The sequence below is a fragment of the Azolla caroliniana genome, unplaced genomic scaffold, assembly GCF_043228905.1.
Source record: "Azolla caroliniana isolate FFs.n. ecotype wild unplaced genomic scaffold, voAzoCaro1.0.p SCAF_8, whole genome shotgun sequence".
Classification (NCBI taxonomy): Eukaryota; Viridiplantae; Streptophyta; class Polypodiopsida; order Salviniales; family Salviniaceae; genus Azolla; species Azolla caroliniana.
The window spans coordinates 2,828,868-2,845,288 of NW_028230443.1; the positions used below are offsets into that span (position 1 = coordinate 2,828,868).

The 16,421-nt window shown below is 40.4% G+C and overlaps 1 protein-coding gene across 2 annotated transcripts; it reads right to left on the minus strand.

The window, feature by feature from the left end:
* Positions 1 to 3,305: 3,305 nt before the first annotated feature.
* On the minus strand, positions 3,306 to 8,172 carry LOC147860770 (uncharacterized). 2 transcript variants are annotated; one of them, XM_087323199.1, is made up of 8 exons: positions 7,892 to 8,172; positions 5,836 to 6,135; positions 5,574 to 5,641; positions 5,373 to 5,487; positions 4,557 to 4,733; positions 4,382 to 4,461; positions 4,010 to 4,100; positions 3,306 to 3,900 (listed from the first exon to the last, which is right to left on the minus strand). In XM_087323199.1, exons 1-8 carry the CDS (start codon positions 8,126 to 8,128, stop codon positions 3,742 to 3,744), a joined length of 1,227 nt encoding a protein of 408 aa, XP_087179325.1. In that variant the 5' UTR covers positions 8,129 to 8,172; the 3' UTR covers positions 3,306 to 3,741. The 2 variants fall into 2 exon arrangements, with proteins under 2 accessions (XP_087179325.1, XP_087179326.1); XM_087323200.1 differs by lacking the exons at positions 5,373 to 5,487; positions 5,574 to 5,641.
* Positions 8,173 to 16,421: the final 8,249 nt, after the last annotated feature.

Here is a 16,421-nt window from a genome sequence, read left to right on the forward strand (position 1 = left end):
AAAAATAATGATTGGTCTATTGCTCGTGTTTTGAGCCTTGTTTCATGATGAACAAATGTGTAATGCCTACTTATTCAAGACAATGTTCACCAATTTTCTATATTATCGATTTGTTGAAACGTTGCAAGTTGGGATTTGTTGTAACAATGTTTGCGTTTTTCCAAGGTTTAGTGTTGCACATTTGTTTGCATTCTTTTTATGTCATGGCAAATCTGATTTTAAACATATATTAATATATTGTTCTGGCAATCATGTTTATGTTCTGGCAAGACATATTGATTAAGGTATCTTGGCTCATGACCCCATATCATTTAACGAATGAATCAATGTTGCCTATGATTAAATTATTCCTTATGTGAACATTTTTTAGGAAGTAACCTCGTGAGTTTGAACCAATATAAAGCTCCACTAGGCTTGATTACAAAACTTCATGTTTTTGTAATATAGGATCACAACATATTCGTGTTCCAACATGCATAAAAAGTTTCTATACTGTGACATAAAAAGTAATAAGATCATTCATTGTCTTGTGTCGTAAACAAGTAAATATATCCATCATGTTTTAATAACAAAATTCCATCAAAACACACAAATGTCAAAATGCAAAGAGGTTGATATAACTATTTGGGCGACTGTACACACGTACACAAAAAATGTCCCATCCATTTTCATCTCCGTCTCTGATGCTTTATAACGTTTGTAACAAATTGCCTTCTAGGATCATTTTGAGAGTGATTGAGAATGGAAATGAAAGGTCGTGTGCATTGATTCACCAAGATACATTTTTAATAATTCCGTAACTATCACATCCACAACTTTTTTACTTGTGATATTAGATGCGCAACTTCGTTTAAACATATGAAATTATGTGGGTAATGATTAAATGTTTGTCACAAAACAAAAATGATCCATATATAAAACTGGAATTTCCATCACGTGTGCTTTTCAAATACAATACATTATTTGAAAGCATAATAGAAAACATTAAATGAACTATACGATGAGTATTAAAGTCATACATCGGCACTATACATCCCTGTGTTTGTCACTTACTTGACATATTTTTCCGTTACTTAAAAAAGCAAAACATTGCTCTTCAACACTTTGAACTACGTATTATTATATCTCCACAAGCATGCATGTAATGAGCATAATTCGAAACAAAACAACCTTCTTTAATGGTTCTTTCAAAAGTTCACATCATATGACCTACCTTTTAGATTCATTGTTGATTAATGATTCGTAATGATGTCACTTTCTTGTAATAGATAGAGAGAGATACATACCTTTTTTATGCCACAAGAGATCAATTGTGATCTAAGGGATGGTGCCTAGCCCACAACCACGATGGAACTTGGGTTCGGAGAAGAAAAGTCTACTTAAAGATATAGCTCTTGAACATTCACCCTTTGTATTCAAGTTTGAAGGTTCCATGAATGCTTGAAAACGCATGTTTTGTACATATTCTTCTATTTGTATAACTACAAACAAATGTTTGGTTTGAGTTGTTGATTTTTGAGGGGTGCCAGTTTGCATCCAAAATACATACCTAAAGTGCACCACACGTTTAGAGATGAAGGATATTGGGAGACATCATGATTCATGACATGGATATTCAAAAGAAGAAACAAAATCCCATATTTCATCAAGGAACAAAAACCTAGAGGGCTTTGGCCTTTCAACTTACTCAAAAATAGAAATATTGATAAAATGTAAGGAATTCAGTAAGAGAATATGAATAATAGCTAAAGGTGTTCACCTAGGCGATAAGCATAGGTAGGCACATGCGAAGTTCATGATCCTTTACACAATTTTTAAGACGGTATAAAATAAATTATTATGCAACAACAAGCACTTACGAATGGCTAAAAGTGATGGTAAACATGCACTGTAAAGTTGTAGATATATCCTACCAATCATCCTAAAAGTCCAAACCATAAGAAACATGGCCTTTCACATTAATCTTATAAGGCAAACGTGTGTCATAATTGTGTGGAGGTTTGGATGATCATATCACAAGAGTGTATTTTGCTTGGTTAATGTGAATAGGAATATAGTATAGGCAAACACTCAACCTTTTAGTGAGACTTAACAACTACTTAAAAGGTTCATTGGAATTATGTGTACACATATATCTAATTCACAACCATTAATTACACCCTTCACAAAATTTACAATGTTCTTTTCAATATTAAAGGGCAAGCAAAACTAAATTGCTCAAATCTAGATTTTGTTGGAGAGGTGGAATTTGGGGATAATAACTTCTTTTACTATGCTTCTCCAAAAACACGAGAATATATTTGTTGTTAGTGGATTTAGTTTACTTTTATTTTTATAGTCATAGCCTGTCAACTGTCCAATTTCAAGAGATTCCCTTGCTTCACACATTATTTCACATGTCACAACAAAGTACTAAATCACGTTCTTCTCAAAATTGGCAAATGAACCATACATGCATACAACAACAATCTTGTTTACAACGTACACTCGTTGCTTCCATACAACATAACTCACATTCACTTTGATTTCATTGGGTCTCGAACAAGGAGACTCGTCAACTATGCACTACAAGCAATATGACACTTTATTGCAATGCTCAACCTTTAATCTCGTTCAAGTTTGATTTCGATACATTAGTGAATCCCCATCATGGAATTCAAATTTGTATTGCCAATCCCAACCTATCCCTAAGCACATTTCTCTCTCATTTGCAATGTGCAATGTCAACTACAACATTTGTTGTAAACAAATTGGACATCAACATCACTTATTAGGTCCACACACTTGATGACAACATTCAGGTTCGGTGCCATAGGTCATATTCCTAGTATGATAATAAACTAACTTGTTTGTAAACATACACATGTCCCTCTTTCTATTGCCTCAACAAAGAGATCAATGACAAGGAACATCCTATATTGCAACTATGAAGTTGTCATGAGCATTTCACACTACTTCCCATCATAATGATCACATGTACAAATCTCGTACAAATTCTCTTGCTTAGTACACACTATCCACCTTAGGTACATAAGCATAGGAGTGGCATTAAGAAAAGAACATCAACCATAGGTGGCCATAGACTCCATTCTACCATTGAAGGCTCTATTAGAAGACTATTTTGGGTCCCACATTGGTTGTTTCATATGTTATATTTCTATATAGATTTAATATGGAATCTTCATTACAAGTACAAGAAGAAGCCATTGATTGAAATAATTATCCACATAATTTTTATCTAGACAACAAAACCTTTCAATCCATGATTACATGAAATTTCATAGCACGAGCTCTTGCACACATCAAATACTACATGAAATATATTAATTTCTCATATAAGCTTGTGAAAAATGGAACAATTGTCACCCAACTTGACAATGTATGTTGTGTGAGTGAACCATATAAGATATGCGGATATTGGGTGGTGAGTGCTAAAGATCGATGGCCAAACATGGAACACAATTCAAATGAGTGAATTCCAGCACAAAAATATTCCTACAGCTATATATGTATATCTTTCATCTATAATCTAATTCTTTTCGCCTTTCCTAGTCCTATGATTTGCATCCATGGCTGTAAAGTGATATTAATATCAAGCCCATTAGGGCTTATTGGGTTTGTTTTTCTTTGCACATTGCATAATGCTCGAGCTTTCATCAAATTGCTTCAACTCACACCGTTGAACATCTTGCTCCTTGACTCTTTGTTGCATAAAATACAATTTTCTTGATGTTTTCTTCATCATGTGCCTTCGACTCGATTGACATGTTCTTCAAGTATCACACCTGAAGGAGACAACAATATCTTCCCCTCCGATACCTCAGGCAAAATGCCAAATGTGGCAAGGGAATCCATTAGCAATTTTTGTATCTCACAATACTTTCGATATATAAGATCACCCTGCAGAGCACCACATTATGCATCCAATTCACACACCAATATATGTACATAGAGAGAGAAATGAATAAAACCCTGCTACACAAAACATGCCATGTTTCTTTCTATATACCTCGGCTTCAGCCTTGACAAGATTCTTCTTCAAAATCACCAGCAAATCAACCAAATATCGCATTGTTTCATTATCGGAATGAGATGCCTCTCTGTACATAAACATAAGGATACGAACTACCATAAGGAACTATTATGACAACCATGACAACAAAAGACATAAGGAGCTACTATGATTCACCATGACAACACTAACAATACATAGTCTCATAGGGAAGTTCTACTACTCCCCATGACAACATTACATATTCTTATAAAGAACAAGTATGACTGACCATAACAACATTAACAATACATATTCTCATTAAGGAACTACTATCGACCAACCAGACAACACTAATAATGAAGGAGAGAACCAAGGTGTGGCACTTACTCTATCTTGGCTCTTGCCTCTGCATCAAGATCACCAAAATTCTCTTTCTCCTCGGAGGTCAAGGTCTGTAGCCTGTTGACCTGAAAACACATCATTCACCCCCAAAACATCATGAAAGGATACAGAATACACACACATTCACTGCACACAAAAATAGTGTCTTTCAAATGCTTACTTTGCTTGTTGAAGTTCTCAGTTTGCTTCTGTCTAATGCACTTTTACCAGTTCTCTGCCTAACTACATTCCTAAATTCCCCTTGGGGTTTGGAAGCGTCAAAATGGATTCTCTTTGTGCCTCTATAGTCTTTATGGTGTATGGAAACTGGACTTTGAACAGCATCAATAGAACCTGCCTGCACCATAAAAGCATGGTTAAGAGATCCAGTGGGCAGAAGGAGCATCAATCCCCATAACCCTTGCATACAACCATGTACATGATTTGATAAATGCATCATTTCCAACTCCTGGTCTTGCTATAGGACTGTAAACAAAGGACTAAACGTAAATATATCCTATTCATGTTGTAAGACTACCCTATTCGATGTTCTAAATAGAAGATCTATGCAAGTCTCGATATCAACTTATTACTGAAATAAAAAAAGTGTATATCCTACAGAATCCAGTAGTCCAAACACGGTCTTGAATAACATGCACATTATATTTAGGGTGTGGATATTACACATAAATGTATCCTTCCCGACTTGGATCTTGCTGTACGAGGCAGAGAAATCCAGTAATAAAAGAGAATGTAACAGAAGAATAACCTCTCAAATGTTCAGTTTAGTGACTTCCATAGGAACAGAGAGCTATGAACATCTCAGTATCCACTTCCTCGTTGAAATCATAAAACTTATTCTACAGCCTTCATTCATGTTAAAATGATCATGCATATTTTATTTACATCATATCTAGGGTGCAAATATATTAATTGTTTCTTTATCCAGGTTTTAGTTTCCAACAGAATAATGTACAAGAAAAGTTAAGCTTCATACTTGCTTTCTGATAACTGCCAGATTCAGTTTTTTAGGTGAATCAGGAAAACTACAAAACTGATCAACTTCTACAGCGGGGTGCTCTTTCTTTTCTCGACTTCTATGAATTAAGGAGCTACAAAAAAGAACAATGACAACATCATTTTCAGTGATAGTGGGAGAGCATATCAACACACTGTACAAGGACTATGGCCTACGTACCCAGTCTTAGTGTTTTCCAAGGATGTGGCAACTCCCCATCGTGCTTTCACCTCCGATGAGGCAAGAATCTATGCAAAAGGAGAAATCTTAGCACATCAAACCTAGGCACCGAAAAAAAGAACTAAGAAAAGAATCCAATGGAGAAACATTCCACAATAATATACTAAAGAGATCCAAGACACAAGAGTCAAAATTTCCAGCAGAAAAAAGGAACCTGAGAATGAAGACAACACAAGAATTAGACACCAAATAGAATAGTTACTTGAAGTTTATCCTTAGATGAAGATTTGAGAAGAGCGACAATGAAGTTGGTCCCTGCTCTCTCCTTCTGCTCTGCCTTTGCAGCTCGAAGCTCTGCCTCTGCAGCCCAAACCTCTGCTTGCACAGCCCTCTTCTCTGCTTCATCTCTTCTCTCCTCAGCATCTTCAGCAGCCTCTGCAAATACCTCTCGGTCTGTCCGAAACAGTTCACATTCTTTCAGTAGCTTCTCATAGGCACTGCTGAGTGCAGTGTAGTCTTCAATTTTCTTCTTCAGGGCTGATGCATTCAATGATGCTTCTGTCTGCAAAAGCAATAGCCAAAATAAGCTTTATTCTACAAATTAATCTATTATCTGACTGCAAATTTTAAGCACAATCTATAGTAGACCACAAATCAAATCTATTATCAGACCACAGATTTCATGACCAAGATATGGTAAATCTCCTATTCATAATGACCTCACATGGCCACAGATAACAAACCAATCAAAAGTAATCTGGATACATGTCAAAAGTGACATTATCATATTCTCTGATATGCAAGCTACCATGCATAAATGATGTTATCTTACCACAAATTTGAAGACCAGTCTATCATAAAGCTGATATTTATGTCACAATGTTTGCAACCAGAAACGATGTTCTGTCACCACAATTCAAAGACCAACCTATTGCAAGGTCTGAAAAAAATGCCACAAATGATGTTATATGACCATAAAGTTCAAGAACCAGCTACAGCAAGTATGATATCTATGATGTTATATGACCATAAACTTCATGCAACAGATGATATGATGTTTATGTGACCACAGTTGTCGAGACTAAGCTATAGCAAAGTGTGTCATTAATGCCACATGTGGCATTATCTGACAGAAAATTTTAACACAAAGTTATAGTAAGATTGATATTCATGAAATTCTGACATGCATGCAAAAAATGGTGTTTTCGAACCACAAATATATCACAAAGACCTAATAATACTGATATTCAACTAAGCATTAGATGCATGCCAGCAAAGATATGTGTGCCCTAGAAACCCATGGGCCATGCCATTTGTTGAAAGACCAAGAATTTCCAGGCTAACTTTTTAATCTTGGTGGTATTCATTCCAAAAATGATGTTATACTTTTCCATTCAAAGTCCGACATTTATACTACAATTGGCCATAACCTTCAAGACCAATCCACAAATGATGTTATATGACAGCAACTCATTCACAAGTGATTCTTAAACGGGCTTATCTGGCCACAATCCAGGCCACCAGTGATGCTATCTGATTAGAAATGATGCTAACAAACAACAAATTTCAATAAGCACCATTAATAAGCCTGATATTCAGCTCACAAACACTTTCACCATATCACAGATTTCAAGATTTAGCCACGTGAAGCCTGTTGTTATTCATGCCAGAAATCATAGAACATAATATTTGCATTCTTCTGCTCAAGCATTCGTTTCATACGTTTGCAAATGAGTGCGTACGTTATGAAAACATACTTATGTTTTTTTTGACGTTTTTTATTTTTTTTCCTAACTTTTTTACCTTACAAAAAGTTTTAATTTATGATAAATAACGAATACAAAATTATGGTATTTACCATACTTCAATGGTGTTTACCATACTTGAATGCGAATGCACGTATGGTTCATACTATGCCAGAAATGATATTATCTGAATACAAATTTCTAGATTAAGCTGAATATTCATGCCAGAAATTATGTTCTTTGACAAAAAATCATGTCACAAGATATGGTGTCTAGCTGCCAAATTCAGCCTTAAGTGACATGAAATCTTATATTCATGGCATGAATGATGTTATCTGCTAGTGAATAATGGTATCCAACCACAAATTCCAAATAGTAAAAGCTGAAAGACTATATGCATTCACCAATTTTCCATCTTCTTGCTAAATGGAGCATTTCCTAGACACCAAATTATTGAAACTGGAAAGTTGCAACAAAAAACATCAAAGTGGAAATAGAGCTTAAAGCTATACAAAAAAGACAACAGTAGATGGAGAGTGAGAGTGAGAGTGAGAGACAGATATTGAGACCGACCTTAGCTGCATCCATTCTGCATCCGAGCAATTGATGCTGGGTCTGCAAATCTCTGAGCTGTGTTTGAAGGAAGCGACAGGAATTTTGAGAAAGCGAGAGATGATAACGAAGCTGATCTTCAACAGAAGGCTGGCCGATCATCGAGAAAACCATGGCACCTATAGAGTCATCGATATGCAAAGGAAGTGCAGGAGGGTGTTGATGGAGGTGGTGTTGGTGGCGGTCTTCAGGATCCATAGAAATTCCTCTCAATTGTATACAGAATGACAAAATTCTGGAAGAGAGAGAGGGGGGGGGGGATATATGGAAAGCCTGAAAAGGGAACTGTCACAGAGGGATAGATTGATGGATCTGAAGCTTTTCTTCTGTGTTTTCTCTTTTCCTTTACCTTTTCTTGTTTTTCCTAGATTGCTTGTAACTCTGAAGCTTCCTTCGGTGCTTCTGATGGCTATGGGCTGCTGCTCGCTCTGTGTCTGTTCCTGCAGAAAAATGAAGAAGATACAAAAAATGAACCGTTAAAGCTTTTGAATCTCTCTGTCCCTCTCTGTCTGTCTGTAGTATCAGTATGTAATGCATTTCATATTTCTAGTTATTTATATTCTTGGCCCTTGGCCCCCTCCACTAATGAAGAATGACTTCATTATCAAATTTATATGTACATACATACATATAGACATATTGATATAAGAATGACTTATATGTACATACATATCCAAGTGGCTTTATGAGAATAAATGATATGTACATATATAATATATACATATACATTGACCGATTAGGGTCGATGCCTAATTAACCTGACCCTGATCACTGTGCTCTTGTATGTGTGCTAAACACTCTTTCATGATAAGAAGTTGTGTGTTCTTTTCTCTTATGCTTCTTTATGCGTATTGTTATGTGACATTTTCTATTGAGAGAGAGAGAGAGAGAGAGAGAATGTTATATTAATTGTCTTCTAAGACCAAATTTGGCCATGAGAGAGACAGAGAGAGCAAGCAAGAGAGAGTGGGTGTGAGTAATAATCATTAGGGCTAGTTACGCTAGTAGCTCAAAGAGTGTCTGATAACCACTCTTGCCTAGTCCGCTACCAGTAGGATATACGTTGGTCCGGATCCTTGGCCCAACGATATCAACGGGAGTTATAGCTCCATCGATTCATAAGACTTGTTCCAATGTTGTGCGCACGGAAACTGCATACAACTAAATTTATCATCGTCATCGTCATCGTCAATTTATTTATCATCGTGAAAATAAAAACCCTCAATCATACGAAAACTATTATCATCCACTTTCACTTGCACAAATAACTTCTTTGTTATCCCAAAACATGCACATTAAACCCTCGACATTCTTAATATCCTCACCAATACTCTTACTTCGATTAATTAACAAAACCATATCACCCTTATTAACCTTGATGTCGTCCCCCCTACCATATTAAAACCGTCGAGATTAGCCTTGTCGTGATCTAAAATATCATTATCATCGTATACCACATCACCATCATCCATATCCCTTATCATATTCTCGTAATTATGCCCATAGACCAGATCATATATCAAATCGTCCTACTCAGCCTTAGCCTTGTCATAATACACCCATATCACAATCATCTTCATTCTAAACCACATCATGAATTACTTTGTTATTGTTATATTTGGCTTCCATGACCATATCATCCATCACATGGTAGATCTTATATCATTATTTTTATGATATTAAATATCATCCTTAATATTATAGGCGTCAATGTCATCATCAATCCCACCTTCCACTTCAAACACCACCCTTTTTGACAATTGCTTCCCACATCTCTAGATCTTTGAAATGCACGCAACAAGATCATCGCCTTCTTTATCTAATACTACTCCATAAAAGCTGCTTAAAAACATCAATCGAGTTGCATGGTGCTTGAACTATTGTGCCAAATGTTTGATCCATCCAACCTCAACCATCCCTTCCGTGTCATGGATCAACTTGAGGAAATATATTATTTTCAAATCCCTAAATGTCATTGTCTCTAACATTGCTTCTTGAAATTTCATCTCCTACCCTATGTTCAGATTGGGTTAGCAAATGTTGCGTAAAAGCGCATTGGATATACGTGCATGTGTGTCGGTGGAACTACTTGGGTTTTAAATGCGAAGATGGATCAACATAGGTATGTTGAAGATGAAAAATGTGCTTGGAACAAAAAGAAATGAAACTCCATGGTGGACTTAAGTTAGAAAACATATTCAATATAACCTTAAAAAGATAGGTAAAAAGTAGATAGAATCAAACCCTTCGTATATTATTCAAATTGAAGTTTCGAAGTTAGTATAACAATAGAAAGAGTTGTTGTTTATTGTCCCTGTAAAGAATCGGATATGATTCTTGTGAAGTGGAAGAGATATGAGTTATGTGTGTGTATGAGAGAGAGAGTGAGTGAGTGAGAGAGACAAGGAATAAGACACAGAGAATATGCAAGGTAAGAGTATATTAACAAAGGAGAAAGACTCAACACAATACAAGGTGGGAGGAGGGTGCTTTATATAGTCACCCTCTCTCTTCATTAACTACAAGGCTCATGGAGCATGGGGAATGTGAAAGCTCATAAGTTATGTGTCATAGAATATGATTCTATGACTCATACTAAATGCTAGAATACAAAGAGGTGACTTAATGGTGACTCTTAACCGTTGGAGTGTCTATTCACTCTCAAGGTAAGTTCACACACACTAGACCAAGTTGAACTTGATTCTCAACATGCCCCCTCAAGCTCAAGTCGGGTCGGTTTCAAACGGTATTCGAAATCCACTTCGACTCGCGTTCCGGAGTTCGCTTTGACTCGCGTTCCGGAGTTCGCTTCGACTCGCGTTCCGGAGTTCGCTTCGACTCGCATTCTGGAGTCCACATCGACTCGTGTTGACTCGCTTTATGCGGAGTTGCAGAATCCGTGCTCTAGCTTGCGTTGTGCGTAGTTGCGAAGTCTGTGCTTCGGCTTGCGTCTTTCTTCACAGCTTTTGCGCGGTTGCGGAATCTACGCGTTATTGCGATTGCGTAGTGTCCTGTGTACTCCCCCTCAAGCTTGGCTGTTACCGGCCGGCAAAGGAGTCCAGAGTGGGAAACGGAGAGTTATTTAAGTAGTAGGAATGTGGTTGTAATTAAGCTATGAGTGTGGACGGACGGACCGGAATCGGTATGCCGTTCCGGATCCGGACCGATCCCGAACAGGTGCGGATGGCACCGTTTTGTAATACAGACCGGAAACCTATTTAAAGGCCCGGATACAATGTAATAGATAGCGGTTAATTAATAGAAGCTTAGCGTTGTTATCTTTCTCTGTTAATTGCCGTTCTGTCTTAATTATTATATTTTACGCGTGTAATTATGAAAGACGATCATGCTAAGTAACTTAATTAAGTCGGACTAAGCGTTGAGTCTAATCCGGTTGCCGTAACACCCTTTGGTGAAGTGTCTTCCGTAGACACCCTGTGTTAGGCCATTGTCCGGCCCGAAGAGTTAACACAGTTTTTGGCGACCACGATTCCTGTTTTTGCAACGAACGATGGCACGGATGGATGTCTAGATCAATGCACGACCTGGTTACAGATCGAACTCGACGCCTTGCCGAAAGGCAAAGGAGACGCGAGGCTTTCCAGCAAGCGGCGCAGGAAATTAGAGCGGATCGCTCGTTTTCCAACATAATCCGGAGAGTAGCGGAGGACTCCCTCTGGTTACAGCAAACATCGCACCCGGACGACGGCAGCAGCCTAAGCAGCCTCCGGGAAACCGAATCCCTTCTCCACGCGTTGGCAAACGGAGAAGGCGAAGCAGAAGCCTTTTCAGCATATGAATCGGACTCCGAAGGGGAATACAACGTGCACACGAACTACCGTAGCAACAACGAAACCCCGGGCGGACCGGAGGACGAAGGATCGGATACCTTACCGACACCGGAACCGGAAGTGCTAACGTTGGAACCCTCGGAACCAGCAGAAGAAGAGCGACCTCCGACACCGAAAGTCGAAGAGGAGAGACCTCCGTCACCAAAAGAAGAGGAAAAACCACCGACGCTGGAAACAAATCGGGAAAGACCACCGACACCGGAGAAAATTCCGGAACGAGCACCAACACTGCCAGCCCGCGCACCGATACCGGACGACGGCATGCCGTTCCAGTACTCCGAGTATAGAGATGATCCGAACGCGGAAGCTCATGTGCACGCCTTTGAACAAACATGGGAAGCCAACCATGTGTCCCAATGATTGACCCCGGAGGAAGAAGAACGCTCTAAGATAGCGGAATTTGGCGTCACATTGGAGGGACCGGCAGCAAGATGGCGCCGGACGCAGGACCCGTCTACCATCAACACCTTTGCAGATTTAAAAGCTAAATTCTTGCATTTTTTTCAAAAAGAGGTGGACCAGACCATAATGGTAGGCTTATTTTATACCATCCGACAGGAGGCAGGGGAGAGCATTCCCCAATTTGTCATCCGGTTTCAACGGATGCATAGTCAGCTTGCCCGTGCACCCCCGGAGGAGGAATTACGGACTATATTTCTAAACGCGCTCCGGGAACCCTTACGCACGGTTTGCACGGTAATTGACTTCCGCACAAGTACCATCGACCAGGTCATTGACCGGGTGAGAGAGATGGAAAAGACAAGCTCCTGGCTCACACTGGGAGCACTCCAACGGGCGTTACCGTCCGATGAAGACCTCTGGTTTCAGCAAGCAATACAATGCACAACCTGCTTGAATTATGGACACTCGGCTCTAGAATGCACTATGAGGACGCAATGCGTAATCTGTCAATCCAAGAGCCATACGACGGATAGGTGCGAGTATAATCTGTTGAACCGGCAAGCACCGCCCGTCCGACAAATTGAGCCACACAGTAGCCGGGATGAAGAAGACGAACGCTGGCGGCGAATGGACCGCGACCGACCGGCACAGGATGTCCGGTATGGCGATCAACGGGAGAATGATGTCAGATATGGTGATCGACGGGATAACTATGACCGGCATGATCGGTACCGGGATTACAACAGACGATACGAACATTACGACCGGGAGCACTCCCCCGGGTATCGTCAGGGCAAGCGTTGCAAGAGTGCCAGATTACGTTGCCACTAGGAAGACTCCTACAACTCGTGCCAAGATTCACGGAAGGACTGAAGACGGCCATGACGGCAGGAGAACCATCACCGACACCGGTACTCTTCTCGAATCCGGAGGAGGGACCAACGATGGTGGACACCAGCAGTCCGGTAATCACTGCCATTGTAAAAGGGAAAGAACTCCCAGACACAGTTATAGACGGAGGCTCTGGGGTGAATGTAATAAGCCTCCGGACGTGTGATGCCCTAGGAATCCACGAGTAGGAGCCGTGTCCGTTCTGGTTGCGGATGGCCGATACAAGCTCAGTGCGGCCGACAGGATTAATACGGAAATTAGAAGTCACCGTCGGCGGTCATACATTTTACATCTCGGCCGTAGTGCTACAATTACAGGCACAAGGCGCATACCCGCTATTGCTGGGGCGGCCATGGTTGAAAACGGCACATATCAAACAGAATTGGCGGAAAAATATAATTACCTTCCGGCGAGGAAAAGCCAAGGACGAGCACTGGCAAGGAATGTACACCGTTGTATGCGGAATGCGTCAACATGCTAGAAGGGTTAGCGGACGAAGAAGAAGCTCAGTACCTCCAAGAAAACCCGAAGATCATACCCCTCTTCGAAATTGACATTGCCGAAGCAGTAGCACCATACTTACCGCAACCGGAAGAGGCTGAAGCAGAACCGAATAAAGACGCAATTCGGGAGTTACGGCAAGCGCAGGAAGCGTTGGAACGGGAAATGGCCGTTTCACAGCGCGTAAAAGCGTCGCAACTGGAAGAGGTGAACCTAGGGACCACGGACGAAGCAAAACCGGTGCACATCGCCAAGGAGATGAAGTCTGAAGACAAAACGACGATGATCACACTTCTCACAGAATTTCGCGATGTGTTCGCCTGGTCATACGAAGACATGCGAGGACTCGACCCTCAGTTATACCAACATCAGGTGCACTTGAGCAAGGACGCAAAACCAGTGGCACAAAGATGGTACCAGATGAATCCCAATTATGCCGCCAAATTCAAGGAGGAAATCGACAAACTACTAAGAGTTGGCTTTATCCGTCCGGTAAAGAAAGCGACATGGCTGAGCCTGATCATAGTCGTACCGAAGAAGAACGGAAAAATTCGAGTTTGCGTGGACTACTGGAAACTCAATGCGGCTACGGTAACGAATGTGTTTCCACTCCCGTTCACAGATGGAGTGTTGGATGTCGTCGCCGGCCATGAGGTCTATAGCTTCCTAGACGGATTCAACGGGTATAATCAGATCCGGATGCACCCCGACGACCAAGAGAAAACGGCTTTCGTCACCGAATGGGGGGTGTTTGTGGTCGTGGTGATGATGTTCGGACTCAAAACGGCACCGGCAACATTTCAACGAATCATCATGGAAATCTTTGGTGAATATATTCCGGCTTTTATGCAGGTTTTCCTTGACGATTTTGCCGTCTATAGCCGGGAGGAGGACCATTTTCAGCACCTCCATCTTTGTCTTGAAAAGTGTAGAGCGTACCGGCTAAGCTTGAATCCGGCAAAGTGTGTATTTGACGTATCCAGTGGAACTCTATTAGGACATATTGTGAGCTAGGAAGGTATTGCAGTCGACCCGGACAAAGTGAAAGCCATATTAGAAGCACCGGCGCCGGTAACGGCAAAGGCATTAAGCCGGTTCTTGTCATGAAGACATACATCTTGGCTTATCATGACATTCATCTTGGCGAACAAGGAATCGAACCCATAACCTCTTGGTTTACATATTGTACTTTAACCATTGTAATAACATATGTGAGATGTAATCATAATAATTATATGTTTAGTTATTACGAGATATTTAGAACATTCTAGATTATTCTAGAATGTTCTTGAATATTTCATGATTATATTTATTATTATTATTATTCATAAATATCTAAAATATTCTAGAACATTCTAGAATACTCCATAAGGGCCTATAAATAAGAGTCCATACACTCATCACAACTCATTCGGTTCAACACCAGTCTTTAGCCTTTAGCCTACTCCTTGTAATCTTCTTTCTCATAATATAATCGCATTCCCATTTCTTATCTCTCACTTATACTTTTCTCTCTCTCGCACTCTCTCCCTCTTTCACTCTCTTTCTATCACTATCGCTATCTCTACCGCTCTCGCCATCTCTATCGTTATCGTTATCTCTATCGCCATCGCTCTCTCTCTGCTTCCTACTCAAGAGTCACGACAGTTTGAACCGAATATTTCTTTTCCCTTTCTCCAATAACCCTAGCAAGCTTTCTTCTTTATCCTTCTTTCTTTTTCCCCCGCGGTTATGGAGTCGGTCAGCAAGCAAGAGTATATGCGTGTCCTTTCGGAGCTCGATATGCTCACCACTAAGTTTGTGGCATTAGAGCAAGAAAATCAAAGGCTACTCGGGGATCTTCAACAAGTCAGTACTGAGAAAGCTCATCAATATGAGGAGTTATCACAACGGGTTCATCAACTTGAGGCTACTATATTAGCATTACGAGAACAAGCGGCGGGGGTTCAAAACTCCCCAAGGGAACCAAAGATTAGCCTCCCTGCCAAGTTTGATGGTACCAGATCTCTCTTTCGAGGTTTCCTGAATCAAGTTCGTTTGGTGATTCAGTTACATCCCAATCGGTATCCAACTGATGCTGCCCGTGTGGGATTAATAGGAACCTTGCTAAGCGGTACAGCGTTAGCATGGTTTGCACCACTTCTTGAGAAGAAATCACCATTACTGGAGGATTTCGAGGCATTCGTTAAGGAGTTTCAAGCTAGTTTTGGAGATACGGATAGCACTAGGACTGCAATAAACAAGATTCGAAGACTCCGACAAGGAGATCGTCCCGCTTCAGCTTATGCCGCAGATTTCCGTCTCTTGGCATGCGACATCCCTTGGGATGAGGCAGCCTTAATGGATCAATTCCGTCAGGGTTTGCGTAACGATGTCAAAGATCTTCTTCTTACTTTCCATGAAGATCCAAAGTCTCTTACTGAAGCTATTAGCCGAGCTGTGCGATGTGATAATCGCCTATTTGAGCGACGTTCTGAACGTCAACAAATGTTACGCCGCCAACCGGAACAGACATACGCTTCTATAGTCGCCACACCGCCACAAGGTTCTAGACCCGTTACGAGGGATGGTCCCACTCCGATGGAAATAGAGTTGACACAACGTCGCGGGCCCTTATCAGATGCTGAGAAACAACGACGTCGAGCGCATCGCCTATGCCTCTACTGTGGTGGTCCAGGACATATAGCTGTGAATTGTCCACATAAACCCAGGCGTCAAGTTTACCAAGTAAGTGCACATGACAACCCTACATCAAGTTCTACTATCACTTCTAATAACTTAAGTACTAAGCCTACTAGCCCATGCCATGAGAATAGATTTGATGTCTTGAGCCAATTAGAGGATGT